Genomic DNA, 18,920 nt, shown 5'->3' on the forward strand with positions numbered 1-18,920 from the left:
GCTGCATCTTTGAAAGCCATTGCCGATTTAAAAAATCACCATAGGCCATCGACAACTTGATTGTGTACTTAAAATCATAAGACCTGCGGCCTTTAAAAGGGAAAGCTTATGTACAATGTGATTGGAAACCTAGAAAGAACATTTATAGAACATATTTCTGTCGGCTGAGGAAATCAACAATAACTAATAATGCAGGGCATATATGGCGCTTAATAAGAGCAATTACATAATTGGTTCACAACCACTATCATAAGAAACGTTACATTTATATACATTTGCCCATTAAAGCAAATTAATAATTCGGTGATCGCATCGGCTGAACACACATTAAAAAGGTCATTACATCTACAGAAAATAAAATTAACTTACTGTCCATGTCTGTGTCCATGTCCTCAGACTCAGTAGCTGTGCTCGGCCTCTGGATCTTTGGCTTGATGACAAAAGGGCACTCTTTCCTCGACAGGTCCACCTCGTGCTAGGCATTGAGACAGACGGACAGGGGACAGAGTGAACGCAGCTCTTTGGCTATGCGCCGTAGGTTAAGAAGTGCTTCATGTCGCTGAGCATTGCAGAGCGCCGCCACCCACCTCCAGTCTGGAGATGAAGATGGTAAGGCCAGTGTGGGACTGGAAGGCAGCCATGTCCAGGTTGGTGATGAGGTCCACGACTCGCACCGCCCGGGTCACAAAGGTTATCTGGTCCTGCTCATCTCCAAGGAACTTGATCACCTTCAGGGAAAGAATGGTAAAAAATATTCAGATTAAATGTAGAATTGATTGATTTGAACTTTGAAGGAGGACAATTCCTCTCCCGATTTTAAAACTTCTGCTTTATAATGGTTGCATTCACATTAGATCAGATCCATGCAGTTTGTAAAGTGAATTATGGGGGAGATGGTACCTTGAGTAGTGCTTCCATCATACCACAGGAGACGAGTGCCTCGCCTCCGGCATCGTAGCTTGCCAGGTGGTAGAGGAAGGAGAAGAGTGCTGTGGCAAACTGATGTGGGTAGGGCTCCATCAGAGGGTCTGTGGAAACAAGCATTTTTTTCAATGTCTTATATTCACCCTATTATGGTAATTTATGCCATTTTGTGCTGGAATTAAGAGAAATACGGCGTAAAAACCATAAAGAAAACTATTATTTTCGTGACACCACAACGAAGCCAAATCGTTGGCTAGAGGTTAGGCTAATGTCACGGTGGGTGTGGCTAAGTGCAGCTACGTCTGGTTAGTGCTTGATGTTCATGTGACCGAGCGAGGGTTAAGCTTCCAGGATACTTGTAGTATATATGCCGCTGTGTGTGGCCGCTTCCATAAACTACATTGCTCTTTAAGATGCTCATACAGAATGACTTAACAAGCAATAAACCGACAATTTATTTATTTATGACACACACACACACACACACACAATGTCCCCTCATCGAATTAGAGACAAAACAGTGGGTTTACTTGCACTTTGAATAGCCATTCGATTTAAATATGAGCACGCTTCGTTTACAGGTGCACTGCATTCAACATGTATATGGAAATTCAGTTGCAGCGGTACTAGCAACTCTTACCAATCATTGCTTGTATACAGTTGCGCACCAACACAGGCAGGAAGCCATGGTAAGACGCCGTCCCGGTGCAGTCGATGATGTTGGAAAGCTTAGGGGTCCTTTCCAGGTGGACAATTGAAGTTAAAGTGCGCAAAGATGCTGCTTTTATATCCTAGAAAAAAAAATGAAAGCACATTTAAAACAGTTTTTTTTCTATCCAACTAGTCTTGACACAATCTACTGTGAAACATAAATTATGCATTTGCATGGATTGTCTCCATTCGCGCACACACATGCACAAACATGCTTTGACGACAGGGATGACACGGTCCTTACCACAAGCTGTTTGTCTGTAATCTGCAGCACATCTACCAGTTCCTCTATCAAGCCATTGTACAGTATACTGTTGGCGGACTCCTGGAGCGCATTGGAGTACACTGCATGGGAGGGAACACAGCATAATGTCAGCATTTGCTACAGTCAGAACCTCTTGCTAACCATGGGGTTGGGATGGGACTACGTGCTTACCAAGTATAGAAATGGCATGCAGGCGGGCCTGTACAGCCTGTAGCCTCTTCTTGTGATTAGAGAAGCCATGAGCCAATCGAATGTGTGTGAAGAGAAGGGTCTGCTTGTCTTTTGGGATGTTGTACATTACTGTCAGTGACTCCATGATCTCAGACGGACTCTCTGAAATCTAAAAAACACAGGAAAATCAAACAACTGACAGGTAAAACAAACAAAATAAAGACTTCCATGCATCATGGACTTCCTTGCAGCATATTATGAACTATAATGCAAAGAAGAGTAATGTCTGACTTTACCTTGTCAAGCTGCTCAATGTGAATATAGTGTAGTGTGTTACTGCTTGTCTGCTGACGAAAAAAGGGCACATTTTAATATATACTACAAATAAAGATAGTGTAGGTTTTATTTTGTAAATCTGTAATGCTTACTTTTCTCTCTACTTTGACCTCAGGGCCTGGTTCAGCATAGAACTCAAAGTGCAGTGTTGTGGCACTGGGTGGGTATTTCTGGTGCCCCAAAAAGAATCATTAATCTCAAAGTTGCACTATTAATTACAAAGAAAACAAGTCACTGGAATAATTGGAATGACTCCACAAAGAGATTATGTAAATTGGCACTTACCGACATGGGCAGATCCCTGCAGCATTCGGCCAAACCAAACCCGTTCTCCTTTCCACCCCAACTCTACAGAAGAACAAGGAGATTGACACAATCAGATTCGATGTTCTAAAATACATCTGTCATTACACCTACATAAACTAGATGGATATTGACATTGTATTGTTAAACCTCTGCCAGATGTTGCAGGCGGGCCAAAAGAGGAGTTCTCTTGTCAGACCCCAATCTTGTGATGTAGTTGGAGCGTTTGCTGAACACGTACAGCAGGTTGAGTACAGACAAGACCACTTGCATGTCACATGACGCCAATAAGGTGGTTAAGTGCTGTGAAGCAAAAGGGAAGGAGGAAAATTCATTATAATTATTCATATGGTTTTATCCCCTATGGTGAAAAGCAGCTGTGCAGGGTGAAAGCTTACCTCTATGGAGCTGTAGAGGTGTCTGGAGAAGCTGTACTCAATGAGCAAGGCGGTGAAATTGAGCACAGCCAGCAGCAGGGCCTTGAGGTGCCCGTTGTCTGGCCGGTCGCACACCAGCAGCCATGACATGCTCTCCACAGTCTGGCCTGCATCGCATAGAATTCCATCGAAACGGTCCAGTAGGTCCACCCAGTGGTACAGCTCACACTGGAGAAAATGCCAGTGTTAGTTTCAATACCGTAACAAATAGCAAAAGTTCCTCTGAGATTGCTAGGTCCACATGAACATTGACAGGCTGGTATTGCATATAATAAGCACTTCGCTTCAATAAAAATATAAGCTCTGCTCCCAACATATTGTTTACCTTTCCAATATTCCAGGTCTTAATGTGCTGAAGCTCCACAAGCAATTGCTCATCACTGCATGCCTTGAGCTTCTCTATAAGGGTCCTGCAGTCTGCAGGCTGCAAAGTATGGAGAAGGCAAGAGGTTATTTCAATACAAAGCCCAGTAAACAGCCAGTAAGTCTAATTAATTACAATGTCACCAGTATACACACTCACAGCTTCTGTAGGGGTTTTCTTTAACTTGCTTCTGTCGACCTTCATTGTCGCTACTTTCTATTTGTGGCTCCTGTCAACACACCACATAAAAAACATTAGGATGTCATATTTGGATGTTGTATGGATGAGGCCATAGAGGGCAAACCAGAAGCTACCTTAATTGAAACATTGTAAGATAAACATTATGTAGAACCGTAAGTATTATACTTACAATAAGTAGTTTGGCAGTACCCACTTAACAGCATGTTTTTTGCACTTTACCTGCAAAGTGAAAGATTGAAACCACATCAAATTTAACTGAAAATGTAAGGAGCCTCTAAAGATTCTGGCAAAATGAAACAGAAAGGCACAAGATGGACAGTACAAATATTTTGATTACAGCTAAACATAGCATGCAATTAGTAGTGTAAAAAAAGATAGATAAGATGAAGTTAGAAGATGGAGAAAATAGTCATAACGACTGGTTTAAAAAGACCTGGACATTTAAAAAAAAAAACACGACAAAATACAATGGACAAGTAATCACAGTTGGACATTTGCAATTGAAAACGTCAAGCATTGAGAGTATTTTGATTGGCTTCGCATAATGACGTGCCGCCGGTGGCTTGATGGCTAACAAATGATTCTACGTGATTAATTCCCACATTATATAGATATAGATATATACACACAAAGCAACGTTTTTGCAATCCATCGTGTCCCCTCGAAACAACCAATAGTTAAGCCAACAAGTGCAATTGGTTAACAGTCCGCAATGCCAGTAACATGAAAGAGAGGTTTAGCATTAGTTATAGCTTGCAAGCTACGGTTAGCACAGAGGCTGCCAGCAATACCCGCTATCTTAAAGTCAGGAGAAACACAAATTGAACTACTTGCCACAACATCAATTGGTCCACTTTTTAACAACTAGGCACAAACCAGACATAAAGCAAATTACTTCAATTGATAATTAGATGGCTGGCGTTGTAGTCGCTGCCTGCGACTGGCATTTGGCATGCTACGCTGCTAGTGTCAAACTATGCCATAAATATACTAAGGAAACAGACCTTGAGTTGGTGAAATGCTCAGACAATACCTAGCGTATGTCGATACATGCCTGTATGTCACTAGCGCTAACACAATGCATGGAAACCGAAATACGTTCGGCTTTAGCTAAATAGCTAGAGCACCCCTTATTTGACTGTTCCCGATCCCAGTCCTGACATCACTGTTGACTAATTTACCTCGCGGTTGCACTAAAGGCCGCACAAGAAACCCGCACTATCAGGCTCGGCTTTCTTGCTGACACATTTCCTTACACCGTAAACACTACAGCGGCTGATTGCAATATCAATAAAAAACTCTTGATTCTATAACGGCAAATCTGGCAACTCTGATTCTTACCCCGGCCTTTCAGCTAGCAAGTCGTAGCACGCGTTGGCTAGCTAGCTTGCTAGCTACTTGAACGCAAAGCAGGAACGTAGAATTACTCGCTGAATCATTCCCATACGAGTCTATCGTGACACTGCGAGTTGGCGTATTTCGTAGTATTCCAGTTAATAGTGTGCATCAACTGGCACGGCATATAGCTTTAAACGTCCGTCATAGCACTTTGATCCTGGTCATTTTTCGACGACAACGCGCGCATGTATCCGTAGCATATAGGCTCTAGACACTAGACTTGACAAGTCATTATGACTGGGGTAGTGTGCAAAGTGAATAATGTTTCAGCTGGAAAGCGGGTAGTTACTGTTGGATTTCTCGGTGCATTTCAGAATTTAAAAAGCTTGGACTATAAGAGATCGTCTCTCTAACATGTGTATTAATAACCATGTATTGGTCTTAAAACCATATAGTAAATTGCCCACAAGGAATATTAATCTAATCTAAACATTGCCCATAATCAGAAAAAAATCAGAAAAATTCTGAAATCTGAACAGATACATAACGTATAATCTGGTAGTAAAATGTAGATTTAGGAAAGCTATAATAAATGCAAAATTGTCAGCATCCTTCCTTCTTTTCCTGGATTAATGCGGGCATCCAAAGCCATTACTCCAATTGTGATGAAGATCTAGTTAGTTCAGACTCTGGTTTATGCAAAAAATTACAACTTAGATTACATGAACTGGCATCCATTTTGCATCTTACTGTCTCTTAATGGCAATAATTAATACAAATCAGATTATTTTGCCAACAATATATACACAATTTTGGTAGCGGGTAACGATATTAAATTAGGGCTGTGATTAAGGAGCATGTGATGATAAACCAACTGTTGCCAAGACCAATATAAAATAATTGCTTAACTGTGCAAGAAGTGAAATGACCCAATGGGATCACAACCATGAAAGTAAAGGAACCTTTGTTATACATTGATAGATATAGAAACAGTTCAGAATACCTTAAAAGTTGGTTCAAGCTTTATCACAAATAAGGCCCCATGTTCTACAAATAACTGAATCCCTAGCTGCTCGTTGCAATTCGAATGAGTCCTCTTACAATTGCAATTAAAAAGCATGGTATCACTGCATTTGAGACGTGGATAAAAAACATTTCCGATACATACCAGAAACTGCTTTGATACAATATCTCCATCATCATCCTCCTCAGCTAGTTAGGGTCTTTTAACAAGGCAATCTAAAATTAAAGAAGACCAATCTCAGCAAAAAGCCACAACACAGAACTGACATTTTTTTAACTACACCAGAAACATTAAAACAAGTTTAAGTCACAATGTTCATAAGCAATTGAGTTTCACCGTCCTTATTGGCTTGAATCTCTAAAGGGTCTATACGTTCACATTTCCTGTGTACACTCAGAACCAAGTTTTAACTTTGAGTCACAAGGTCAGACTATTTGGTACAATTGGTTTATAGATGTATGCCAAAACGACATATTTGATTCCACATAATTATTTACTAGCGTGATTAAAAATCACAGTGACAGGTTGTCCATGAGATCTGTTTAAAATCCTTCAAAACGATGAGTTGTAATATACCTATAATGAACCATGGGATGTGTTATGCTCTAGCCAAAACAAAAAGACTACAGTTGGGTTACAGTGTGCATCATATCGATATTTGCAAATCAGGGAGTCTCAGCTGTATCAAAAAACGATTGATCGACGTGCAACTATTTTGCTGGAAAAGTTATGATGCATGATTTCATATCAACTCTCGCTATGCAAAGTACTCATGAAGAGATATGCTGGCATATATCTAGTTATGTTATTATTTGTGGATTGAAATGGAATCAGCACTCTTTTGTAGGCATTAAAAACCAAATAATAAATATTTTTGCCCACTCTGCCATTGTTCTCAGCATTCTAAACATAAAGCAGAACTGAACTGCCGAACTGAACTGGTTATACCTGGTGAGAGCAATCAGAGAAGGGGTTCAAGAATGATGTAAAGTGTCCAGATGCTTTAACAATTTAAGTTAAATCAGAAAAAAAATCTAAAATTGGAGTGTCTGCAGCTCAGTAATAAAATATGTTGATCATATCCATGTTTTTATATTGCATAAGATGTGTGTTAATGAAAAAATGTTGATCCAAGTTAAATGCTGTTGTATCCTGTTCTGCAATGCTTCATTATAGTAATGTAAAAAATAAGTCTGTATTTGTTTGTCCCCTGACAATGATGTGCAATGCATCAAATACCTTGGGTATCATATTAACATTATCGATGATTGGTTCTCCCAGTTTTCCTATGTGTATGCATTAGGAATACATAACGATCAAATATCAACAAATCAAATCTACATATACTTCCATTAAAAATATTGAGTTTTTGATCATATTGGCTTGCACAAAATCAGCAAAAGGGTTTCTGATATACGATTAAGGTCAACTGCAAATGTTTGTTTTAAATATACTATTGCAATAATATCCTGCATATTTTTACATTTCTAAAACGTGTTTTAACTTTCAATATAGATCACCTTAATCTCAGTTGTTCTCTTTACACACTGGAAAACGAAACAAAATCTTTCATTGTTTTCCATCACCGACTACATTTTTGGGTGAGCAAAAACGCCTTGTGAATGCCAGAGGCCCTATGTGTTCATGCCATCACAATGGTCTTTCATGAAGTTAAATTGTAAAAAGGGGCTGCAGATATTGCACACACCGGCTTCCCACTGAACAAAACACTGCCAAACGAGTCGTATAGCTTAACTATGCCAGTGCGGCTTCATTATAACATTTTGTGTACACATACAGGTATTTAAACGTGGCTAACGTTACCACAACCAGAACATGTATTATGAATGGAGTCGACCTTTATGGAGCCATTTTTCATCTCGATTATTAAACATGTAAAGCAAATCAGCCACTTAGGTAAAGACAAATACCTGAGTTCAGTAACACTAATGTCAATTTCTGGCCCACACGGGCTAGAGTGTTTAATAAAGTCAATGATACAAAGTTAATGTCCGTACCTTGACAAATCAGTCCATATGACGTTAAGATATTACCATAGTTAACATAGGCTAACGTTCCCTAGCTAGGATATTGTAACGGTGATGTTAAAGAATAACTACAACACGTTAGCTACCCAGACTATAAGCCAACATAAGCTACAGTTTGCCGCATGTCACCGGTCAGCCAGGAAAAGAAAATCAACTATCACACACTCGTCGTGATTCTCACCGGTCGTTTGTCTCATCATTCGACACAGAAGCCAGCGGCTAACTCGCCTATATGCTAATGTGGCTAGGAGTAGCACACGGGGGCACGCATTCGCGCAGTGAGCCCGTGCGGCGTGTGTTGGTGGGTTCCGCGCGAGCTAAGCAGCTAGGAGCGAGAACACAGCACAATGCTATCTGTGGGATCATGGCTACATTAAAAATGGCGGTTTACATGGCATAATGTTCCGTTCACCATGACAGAAACTCTTGATGGCACTGGAGGCAGACTTCGAATATAAATCATCATTAGTTGTTGATGAAAGGTCAATGTGTACACTTCACTAAACACCGAGACATGTTACACTAAAATGTTTTTATTTTTGCTTACCTCGTTTGCGTGCTAAATTCACTTCTCCATCTTGCACTAGTAGCGAGTAGGGCAGTTTAGGTCTCGCGAGAACTTCTTTGCAGAGGCTCTGGCACTCCCTTGTACTGAGAGAAAAAGCCCTGTTCCATCAATGAATATGGACTGTCTCGAAGATGACAGTCTTGTTTCCGGCCGAAAATAGAAATTTTGATCTTGATTTGAATTAGATTTGTAAATTGGTGTACTGAATCAACTTTTTGGTTTTTAAATATGCACTGATGTGCAGAAAAAGCTTGATTGCTTGTAATTTAGGTCATAAGTAATGTTATTTATGCCAAACTTATATTCGTAAATATTCCAAACTACTGCAAAGATCTTTATTTTAATAAAATAGCTGATTTCACCACAAATGGTCTGTATAAATTCACTACCGTAAATGTTTTGTGCAAAGTATTAGGAATGATTAAAGATGCTACAATGCATCTCATCATTTGATGAGCTCGTCTTTATCTACAACAAAATAACCAATTTAAATAAGTGAATCATTTACATTTCTAACTGCAAGATGTAATGAGTTAAAATAAGTTGGGTAGAGACATTTCAAAACGCTTGAATCATACAAATAAATAAATAAATCTGATGAATAGGCAGCGGTCCCTCAAAAACCAACCAATTTTGGAATGGTTCATGTAAAGAAATCATTTTTAAACAGTAAGTTTTCCCAAAGTATAGTTTATCTGTTTTGGGTCATATTTAAAAACCATTGTGTGTAACATACAGTTTGTTGAAGCATGAGTGAATATAAACAACAATACATAACCAAACAGATCAAACTAGGGTATTTTTTCAGCACAAAATAACTCCCTTATAACATTGACAATACAACATGACCAACTAAGCAGGACATATTTACTGCAAACAAGTTAAAAAAAAAACAGGTTCATATGTTTCCAAATACAGCAATGCATCATTTACAAGTCATTTTTAAAAAGATTTCAACAGTCATTTTAACTATAAAAGAAATTAAATTACAATACGTATTTACACATCAGACAATAGCCCTCACTTCTACTGTGAATGGTAAGATCTACATCTCAACCAACATTTCGTTGATAGCCCAACTCCAACACGGCTAAATCCATCATGCTAAACTGATGGGATGCTAATGAGAACTCTGTGTTCTAACATCGTACTGCTTACTCAGTATCTAGGTAAATTACAAATATTTACATCGACTTAAAGAAACATTAAAAAGCATAATAAACCAATTTACTGAGGTTACGATCATCTTAAGAGTGGAAAAGCATACAAAAAAATTGAGAACATGCCTATGTAGAAAATATTCTATATTTAAATGAGTTTGTATCAATCTGAACTTGCAGCATGATCGGATACAAACTTGAGCATAATAACGTGTGATCAATTAAATAATGCATTGTGACTATGCAGAGGGGCAAATTGCCATTTTCCAAAGGAATTCTAAAGGAATAAAACAGATCCATGATATAAAAATGTGTAAAATAGGGTGTCATTCATGAACAGGGAAAACTGAGGAAACACGCCTAAAATAGAATGCTCGAAACATTTCTACAACAGAGCATTATGTCTCTTCAAATCTTCATCACATAATTCTTACTGAACCGTACATGGTATAACTAATTACACGACACTTTCCATTATTATGGCAAACTTGCAATTCATTATGAACTTCTGAAGAAAACATTTCTGAAAGCTAGGACATTTTGAACGAACCGAGAAAGAGTAAAAGTCCAAGTATTTAAGTAAAGATGAGAGAACATGAATATCTGCTGCCTGAATACAGAAACTATTATAGCCCAACTCAAAAACGATACATTGAAGATTTAACTCCAATATTATATTAATTTCAAGTTTCTAAAATGTCTTTATTGCCAACATTAGGAGGATGCGGTTTACCCGTCAAGTTGCCTGGTGAAAAGTGTGTTCAGTGGGTCTTTGTAACATTATATTTGTGGATAGAAGAGTAAAAGCATGGAGGAAGATGAGAAAACCGATGATCATAAAAACCTATAATAAAAATATAATGAATTCTGTCCGGGCAGTATGTCCTTGTAAGTAATTTTTTCTTCATTTTCCCCACCAAATGTGTGGCCACATTACCAGCACCGCCTACAAGAGAAGTTTGCCATTGCGGTGAATTTTCAGAATTTTTCCAAGTCTCTGTTTTGCAGTTGCAAGTCCTTTCCTTGGACGTTTCCCTGCTGAATTAAGAGAGGGAAAAGAGGAATGAGAAAACACGCCCTCAGTGCGATATGCCAGCATGTTGTGTGTTTCTCACGCGCTCCCCTTACCTTGTCCTGCTACAGCAGTGCTTTGACTGGCCGGCCCTGCCGGGGACGCGCCAGAGGGCGAGTAAGTGCTGCTGTTCTGCGGGGAGAGCGAAGGCCTCCTGGAGGTGAGGAACACCCCAGGAGCCATGGCCCCGGTGCCCCGAGGGCCCCCCGGGCCGAAGGGTCCGGGCCCTGCCGTGTACTCGTGATCCATCAAGCTGGCAGAGTAGTAGTCCATCCTCCGGTCGGGGCTGAACTCGGGTCCAGAGGAGGAAGCCTGTGGCGGGGAGGGCGGAGCCGGTTCCGGTTGGGCAGGGGGCGGGGCCGGTGCCGGAGGTGGGGGCCGCTGCTTTTTGGTGTACTTTCTCTTTGCGGGTTTCTGTTGCTCCTACAAGCGAAACAATTACATATCAACCTCACCACCCAAAACTCCACCCTGATTCGTTGGATTAAAACTTCACATTTCCGTAAACCCACCTGGTGTGCCAGTTTAGCGGCCGCTGCTGCAAGACCGGTTTCCACCGATGCTACTCTCGCACCCTCCCTGGCCGGTCTCTCCTGTTTCGGGAGGGTGGGCAACACCCGTGCTGCAAATGGAAAGTAAGGGTTTAAAAGAAAACCCCACTATGGTTTTAAGATGCATTATCATTTTACAGAATTAACTATGCAGAAGACCTTTTGGACTCCAGGGTGTATCGTCCCAGTTTTTCTTCCGTTTCATCTTGGCCTTGTTGGCATGATCCTCCTCGTCAGACTCTAGCGAAGGGTAAACTAAGAGAAAAAGACAGGCACACAAGTTACTTCAAAGAATGAAAGAATCTTAGGAAAATACAGTCGATGACCTCCGTGTTCAGCTTCGTGTCCATGTGTGGGGTCTGTGTTTAAAAGGCATTGGCAGGTGCATATGATGTCTCTCACCGTAGTCAGAGTCCTTAAAGCATGTGCCGAGAGTCTCCTGCTCGTCCGGACTTTCCTCGTCGCTAAGGTGCCGCGCCGGACGCTTGATCGCCCGCTTCCCAGGACGCTGCTGGATGGCGGGTTTCTTCTCGGGACTACCTGAATTCTTTTTGTTTCCGCCGGACACCCACACAGCCCTTCGCCCCTTCTCCTTCACCACGGCAAGACCCTCCGTCAGGCCTCCTGAGATGGACATGGGCGAGGACGAGGAGGAGGAGGATGAAGAGGAGGAGGACGGAGGGTTGGCCATGGAGAGCATGCCTTGGATGGCTTCCCGTGTGCTTGGAGAGGCTGGAGCTTCCTCACTGAGAAAGAGAAGAGGGGATCAGCCTACCGATAGCAATCAAAAAGTACACCAATGCTTTCTAAAATCGTTACAATTGTAGTTTTTAATTAGGACTGCAGTGCTTAGCACACCCAATTTGTTGGATTCAAAATATATACTTAAGCCTTAAATCTGTAAAACATTTGAACACTAACATAGAGATCTCACCTGAGTGCAGAGTCCAGGCCCGCTACTTGCTTACTGGCCTTCAGTAAGTCCAGAATACCTCCGGCTCCACCCTTCACTCCATGGGCAGCCAATGCTTCCTCATCTGTTGTGTAGTCCTCCTTTAATGAACAAACAAACAAACAAACGTGGTTCTAGCATGGCGGTAACCATGATAAAGAAGACAACTTTAAATAACCATGCAGATGACATTGCATTCATCGTGTCCCGTTGAACATGCAGAGCATCCTTACCTCAATGTCAAAATCCACCTCCCCAGGCTCCCTGATCCTGTTGGGGTCAGAGCACGGCTTGGCTCGGGGAAGCTTCCTCGGAAGACCTTATAAAAAGGAGCATTTTCATTTTGAGTTTCTGGAGTGTTATAACGTAGCAATAGCGCAGACAACTTCGTGTTCTGCAGTGAATAGAAAGATTATGGAGGAGCGAAGCTGCACGGTTGTCCATAATTATACAGCCGTCACCCGGCCCCTCTTTTGGAGGTTAATTCTCACCACTAAGTTTCTTCTTCTTGCTGGGCCCTGTGGGCTTGCGGCGTGGCGGCGGGGTCTCGTCGATCTGCAGCTCGTCCTCCGTCTCCAGGTCAGAGAGGCTGGATCCCTCCATGGCCACATGTTGGAAGTTCCCTGCACCTCCAGCTCCGTTACTGCCGCCCTTCTTCTTGGAGCTTGAAAAGAAGAAGGAAAAAAAAAAGAGACTAATGTCAGCATTTTCAGCCCGCCTTCGAAGGAGCACAGGGTCAACAAATGAAGCAACGTGTCTGTTGTGCATTTCGCTTACCCTTGAATTTTGCCATTGGTCAGTACAAGTTTCAGCTTGCTCTTATTAAGCTTCCCTTCAAACTCCTCTAATGGCAACTCCAGCTGGAGACCAAAGAAAAACAGTACAAATACAGTTGTAAGCAAATCAATTGGCAAACACAATCAATAACTCATGCTGTTCAGAAAGAAATTAAAGCTACAGTAGGCAATTTATTTTAGAAGCAATTTTTTTTCTTCCTATTTTTTCAATTTTTCTTTACATCCCGAAAGCAATTAATTAAAATCAAATGCTATTTTAAAAGCATAAAAAAAATACGGTATCTTTGACTTTTATCTGTCCAACTACCGTCCAACCCGGCTTCCTACAGGCACTCTGCCGTAGGTTGGATAACTTAAAGACCAAGCTTACTCTGGCTGGCTTCTCCAAATTGCCTACCCTAGCTTGAAAGAAGGTGGAGATAATCCCATACCTTGTTTTTCTTGGATTTGCCGGGATTAAACTTTTTAAGAGTGTGTTTGGTGTGAATTTCCAGGAGATCCAGTTCCCCAGCCTCTGCCTTGATCAGACTTTTCTGACTCTTCTTCTTGGTTACCGGCAAGCCCATAACCCCTACCCCATCCTTTGCTTTGGGCCCTCTCTTTTTTCCTGGAGAGCGGATGGGATTTTGGGAAGGGGTAGCGGGACCTTTAGAGAGCGGCGACCCAGGGAATTGGGGAGCGGCCCGGCCAATGTTTTGCTGAAAGATGTCCTTTGAAAATAAATGTTGCCGTTATAATTCAAATGAAAACCGACAATATATGGAGTGTGTAAAATGGAACGATGATATGAACGCCACACACCACATCTACCAGGGTGCTTCTTTGTACCTCGACAAGGCGGATCTCTTTAGCTAGGTCCTTTATTAACTGCTGAGTCTTGATGGTCTCTGGAATTTCCACTTCGTGGTCAGCTATTGCCTGTGAAAGAAGATCGGTAAAACGAAATTACAAATCTAAATAACTTCTGATCACTGGACAGTACGATAATATGATCTTCACTCAAAGATGTGTAGAGAGTGAGCCGAGTGAGGTGGTTGATGGGTTTACGCCTGACCTCTTTGCGGGTCCAGGTGCGGAAAGCATTGTTCAGTGCCTTTGCTCCGTGGACCAGGTAGGTGGCAGGATGCCTGCGGTTCTCCCTCAAACCTGCCAAATGGAGCCCCACTGGTTTGGTAACATCACCAGAAACTTTTCTGAAACTTTTCTTCTCATGAAAAAAGCTGAGGAAATACAGGTCTTGAAAGCATGAATTGAACACGTCTGGCTAGAGGTAAGAAACCTTACCTCTGAATGTATCGAGGAGGTGCTTGCCAACATACCAGCACACGGTCTCAAAGTTGGGGAACCTAAACAGATCTGCTGTGCTCAACCTCTTTTCTATCTCATATGCCCTGAGGAGAAACGGTTTGTTAAACATGTTTTAAGGTATGTGCCTGAATGCATGAGCAATTCACTTGAATGAGATCGGTGTGAGGGAACTCACCGTAGCTGCATGTCAATGTTGAGACTATGAAGAAAGTTCCCTCCAAAAGCTAAACAGTCCACTGGAGTGAGAACCGCATGAATCCACCCTAAAAAACACATGCAGAAAATATGTAAATCTAACTGATTGACAGCTCCAGTGATGCAGACACATATAGGGGGAAAAAAGACAGCTTCCGCGAGTCTGAAAAACTTGAATCGCAATGCCGTTTGTATAACATGATAACTATAGGCTTTAAATCACTCATCAGAGAGGTGTGAAATAAATAGACATGGAACAACTTTAAGAGTTTTGTGGATTTTAATTTTAATTGATTAAAGTGTATTCATTTATAATTGCTGAGCATTACGATAATGACCTGGTCCCATTTCCCCATTTCTTATATGCTATCGTGTTTCCTATTTGGTACTTAAAATTGTGATTTGGCCACCATACTAGTACCCGATGAAGGAAAACTGTGAGTCTACCTGTTGGAATGAAGAGGGTGTTGCCTTGTTTGACCGAACATTTGTAGCACATATCCACTTGATCGCCAAAGAACATCTCATTCTGATTCGAAGAGGAACTCCAACGTTCAAACAAGGCCAGATTGGCTGCAGTTGGAGATATCAAGTAAAATATCTTCTCGCCCTACATAGAGACAAAAAGAGGTTTGGATGGATGTAGTTAGATTAAAGGCCACTATGAACAACGGTTTCAGTCATAAACCTCACTACAAGTCAACTCATGTAGCTTACCCTCAGAACGTGATACCAGACCGAAGTTCCTCCAAAGTCAATGTGAAAGTCTGTGTAGCTGTCCCTTCACCCCCATTCAGGCAGTACTTCTGTACGTTCGGACGTGTCAAACACAGACTCCTCTGGCCACAGGTTTTCAACCCAGGACAGTTTCCCTAACGATCTTTGGAGTTTCCACCAAATTGGAGAGCCTATAAGAGACATGGACTTTTCTTAACAAAGTGTTACGCGAACCAATATGGGAGACGTGTGCCTTATTTAGTAAATAAATATGACTTTCTATTTTGATAAAATACAGTAGGGTCCATGTAGAATAAGGCTAGATTACTGACGTGGTATTGAACAGGGCTGAGCGTATAACTATGAGAATGTGCACCTGGTCTCTGAGAACTCCAGGCTGATCACATTGAGCACTCTGTCTCGGTTGGGGCTGTTGTAATATTCCACAAACTCTTCCAAGCGCATTTTCATGTCAGACTGGCGAGACACGTCAATCACATCTATCTCTTTGTCAGGACCTAGAATGAGGACAAAAAACGCCATGTATTAGATACGTCTAAAAGTAGCGTAGTGTTCTTTCAACAAATTACACATTCAACACAAATTCTGTTCAGTGAGGAAAAAATTACTTTTGAACAATTGGGAAAAATGTCAATAGTACAAATGCACTTTGTTGAACAAGTTTTTAAATAAGGCTGCATGACCCAGAGGGAGAAAGGGAATTAAATAGGAAGGAGGTTTACCGATGTAGTGCTCTACGTCGTTGACGCCGAAGGAAGATGGAGGCAAGTTCATGCCCAAGCCATCTCGCCGGAGCACCATGACAGGAACACTAAAGGAACGCTCTTCAAGGAACTCCACCGTCAGCTGGGCCCCAGTGGGCTTCAGCAACACCTCATCCGCACTGGATAAAGGAAACCATGCACTGATTAAATTGGGATTGGGGTATGCTGAATATGTGTGTATTCCCTTTTTAAAGACACAGAAGGTAATGTGTATTAACAGCTCATGTTTAATAGCTCATGTTTTTTTTTTGGTGAAGGTCAGAATAACAAGCAGCCATGGCGCCACACGGGAGGGTGCAGGGCTTACCTTGGAAAAGTGCGGCTCCGAAGTTCCCTCACAAACTGTGGGGTGCCTGTTTTCGCAGGCCGAGTAGGATCTCTCCCTGCCACAGCACCCCCATCTGCCTGCTTATTTCCCCCACGACGCTTACGCACTGCCGGTGGAAACGGAGGGAAACACATTGACAACAGAAGTGCTGGGTCTAGACAGAAAATTGGAGAGGCTTTCAAAAGCAATGATTAGTGAAATATCAAAATGACACACATTTTAATAACTTACTGATCGATGGCCCATGGGTGATCTGACAGTTAGGGCAGTGATACAGGTCAATCTCTGCTGCTTTATCCTCCTCCACTCCAACACAGCTGCAAGGAAATCAATGTGTAGATCCAGCATCAAGATAGGGATAGTAGCAAACTGAGCAGATCTTATTAAAAATACAATTATCAGGGAACACATCTCAGACCACGTCATAACAATTCCACTAAAAACACAGTCATCAAATTGACCAATGGAGCTAGGATACAATTCAGTATGCATCACTGACAACTTTACAGAATAGAAGATTTGATGATATAATTCGACGTATGGGGAATGGTACAAAGCAAACAGTGACTATTAATGGCCCACCTCAAAGACAAAGACAAAATCACAAAAGAATAAAAATATAAACATGACTCACCTCCCATGGAACCAGTCTTGACAAATGTCACATTCGATCATGAACCGGGTCACATCATATGGTAGTCGACACAAACAGTATACTGGTACTGATGCCATACTGAATGTCACTATGAAAACAATCTCAGTGCAGTCTCTGGTAAGAGCCCACTTCAGTCAGTGTACAATCCAACAGGCAGAGGTTCGAATGTCCAAACTACATTAAGAGTTTTAATGTAGCTCTATATTAAGGGTAATAATGCTGAAATGAGTAGAGCTTCTGACATATCCCTGCCAGATGATCGTTCCTGACACGCATGACACTGGTCGCCCACCAGGAGCCCTGTTAAAAAGTAAACAATGAAAATTAGAAATAAATATCTTGGAGCACCAGTGGTAGAACAGGGTCTAAAACGCAATAATATAATGTATAAAGCAAAAATAATAGATTCTACGCAAACAAATTAAGCAAAGATGTCCCAAAGGTAGCATCCGTCTCTAAAAGTTATCGATGCTAATTCTAGCTTGATACTGTCTACACTAAAAAATCCTAATTACAAAAACAATTTGGAAAATATTTCCATTTTAATGTAACATCATTTAGAAGTAACTGCAGACTGAGGGAACGAAAAAAAGGCTACATGTTGATTAAAGATGGTTTACATAGTACAAGTTTCAATAGCTTATAGGCTAACGAGGCTTGCCATTTGTAAACACACTATAATGGATAATGGAGCTGTGAGTTAAAGCGGTTTAGCGGTAAAGCTGGCTAACGCTGAGCTAACACATTAGCTAAGGGCTATGTTGTCAAAATAAGGGCTGTACAGATCCTTGTTTTCACATTAAGAAACAAATAAAACATGCATAATGAATAAAAGGCTTTTCTCGATGTAAAAAGGTAACCAACATTTTGAAAACCCATAAAATAAAGACAAATAAATCGGTTGTTAGCAACTTACCAAAGCAACCAGGTTGCGGCAAGGCCGAGAGCTTTAAAGCTGATGAAATCCGTAAGCAAGCTCGGGGATAGAAGCGGCCTAGCTCAGCACTGCAAAAGATAACTACAACAAGCGTCTGCACATTTTTATGAAGCAAACTTCAGGAACAATATGGTGTATTTCAAATTTCTGATATAAAATTACCGGGGAAATTATATAGCAAATCCCCTAAACAAGCACAACCATCAGAAATACGGACTACTATAATAACGCTTCAACGCCATTTCAAAGACAACAGCGGTAAACGGTTTCTTCTTCGCTGTCTGTTATTGAAGGAACAATAAAGTTGCGACTGGTAGAAAACTGAGGTGCGTTCAAGAAGACAAAACGTTACGGGACGATAGAAGCAAAACGTTATATAATCCGCACGTCTAGAGACCATATGATTCTGTATGTTTTTTATTTTATTTTCAATAAGATACTTGTATGTATGTATTTAACTGATTCAGCTCAGGAATGATAAAATAAAACGTTTAGTTTGTCAGACTGATTATGATATTTAATAAAACAATCAGAAGAGTTTGATGTTTATACATCATTTATTTTGATTAGTTACAAAACATAAATAAAATCAGCAATTTAATTAGTTACAATTTACAGATGCTAATTACCGGCAACGTTCATTACTTTCTTTTTATTATTTTATAGTTGGTTCTCAATCATGTTATTTCGAGACTCCACAAACATATTTTGGATATTTATCAATGCACATCTTTTTTGTATTGAAAGTTCTTCTCGGGTGACACATTGTTAAA

The 18,920-nt window shown here is 40.9% G+C and overlaps 2 protein-coding genes across 21 annotated transcripts in view; both read right to left on the reverse strand.

Annotated features, from left to right (window-relative positions):
* huwe1 (HECT, UBA and WWE domain containing E3 ubiquitin protein ligase 1) overlaps positions 1 to 8,756 on the reverse strand; it is a 35,122-nt gene extending 26,366 nt beyond the window's left edge. For 11 of the 20 annotated variants that reach the window (XM_030356499.1, XM_030356462.1, XM_030356470.1 and 8 more), the window contains exons 1-16: positions 8,670 to 8,756; positions 6,219 to 6,289; positions 3,882 to 3,931; positions 3,671 to 3,740; positions 3,473 to 3,571; positions 3,109 to 3,315; positions 2,861 to 3,013; positions 2,693 to 2,755; positions 2,500 to 2,577; positions 2,368 to 2,418; positions 2,072 to 2,240; positions 1,880 to 1,980; positions 1,565 to 1,715; positions 901 to 1,028; positions 588 to 728; positions 370 to 475 (exon numbers count right to left, since the gene is read on the reverse strand). In XM_030356499.1, coding sequence (XP_030212359.1) covers positions 370 to 475; positions 588 to 728; positions 901 to 1,028; positions 1,565 to 1,715; positions 1,880 to 1,980; positions 2,072 to 2,240; positions 2,368 to 2,418; positions 2,500 to 2,577; positions 2,693 to 2,755; positions 2,861 to 3,013; positions 3,109 to 3,315; positions 3,473 to 3,571; positions 3,671 to 3,715 — 1,492 coding nt within the window. In that variant the 5' untranslated portion in view covers positions 3,716 to 3,740; positions 3,882 to 3,931; positions 6,219 to 6,289; positions 8,670 to 8,756. Of the gene's footprint in view, positions 1 to 369; positions 476 to 587; positions 729 to 900; positions 1,029 to 1,564; positions 1,716 to 1,879; positions 1,981 to 2,071; positions 2,241 to 2,367; positions 2,419 to 2,499; positions 2,578 to 2,692; positions 2,756 to 2,860; positions 3,014 to 3,108; positions 3,316 to 3,472; positions 3,572 to 3,670; positions 3,741 to 3,881; positions 3,932 to 4,546; positions 4,577 to 5,053; positions 5,343 to 6,218; positions 6,290 to 8,303; positions 8,427 to 8,669 lie in introns of those variants that run through there. The other 9 variants (XM_030356373.1, XM_030356397.1, XM_030356435.1 and 6 more) reach the window with 9 other exon arrangements.
* Positions 8,757 to 9,360: 604 nt separating this feature from the next.
* On the reverse strand, positions 9,361 to 18,439 carry phf8 (PHD finger protein 8). The gene is given in 25 exon segments (XM_030356568.1): positions 9,361 to 10,888; positions 10,979 to 11,345; positions 11,435 to 11,544; positions 11,633 to 11,728; positions 11,876 to 12,219; positions 12,408 to 12,526; positions 12,659 to 12,744; positions 12,917 to 13,089; positions 13,203 to 13,285; positions 13,654 to 13,932; positions 14,051 to 14,140; positions 14,277 to 14,368; positions 14,507 to 14,613; positions 14,706 to 14,793; positions 15,173 to 15,335; positions 15,443 to 15,517; positions 15,520 to 15,546; positions 15,548 to 15,595; positions 15,597 to 15,633; positions 15,819 to 15,960; positions 16,186 to 16,346; positions 16,535 to 16,661; positions 16,787 to 16,872; positions 17,190 to 17,510; positions 18,127 to 18,439. Coding segments are annotated over 24 exon segments (3,090 nt in total). The 5' UTR covers positions 17,288 to 17,510; positions 18,127 to 18,439; the 3' UTR covers positions 9,361 to 10,796.
* Between the last annotated feature and the right edge of the window lie 481 nt (positions 18,440 to 18,920).

This window comes from Gadus morhua, chromosome 1 (assembly GCF_902167405.1).
Source record: "Gadus morhua chromosome 1, gadMor3.0, whole genome shotgun sequence".
NCBI lineage: Eukaryota > Metazoa > Chordata > Actinopteri > Gadiformes > Gadidae > Gadus > Gadus morhua.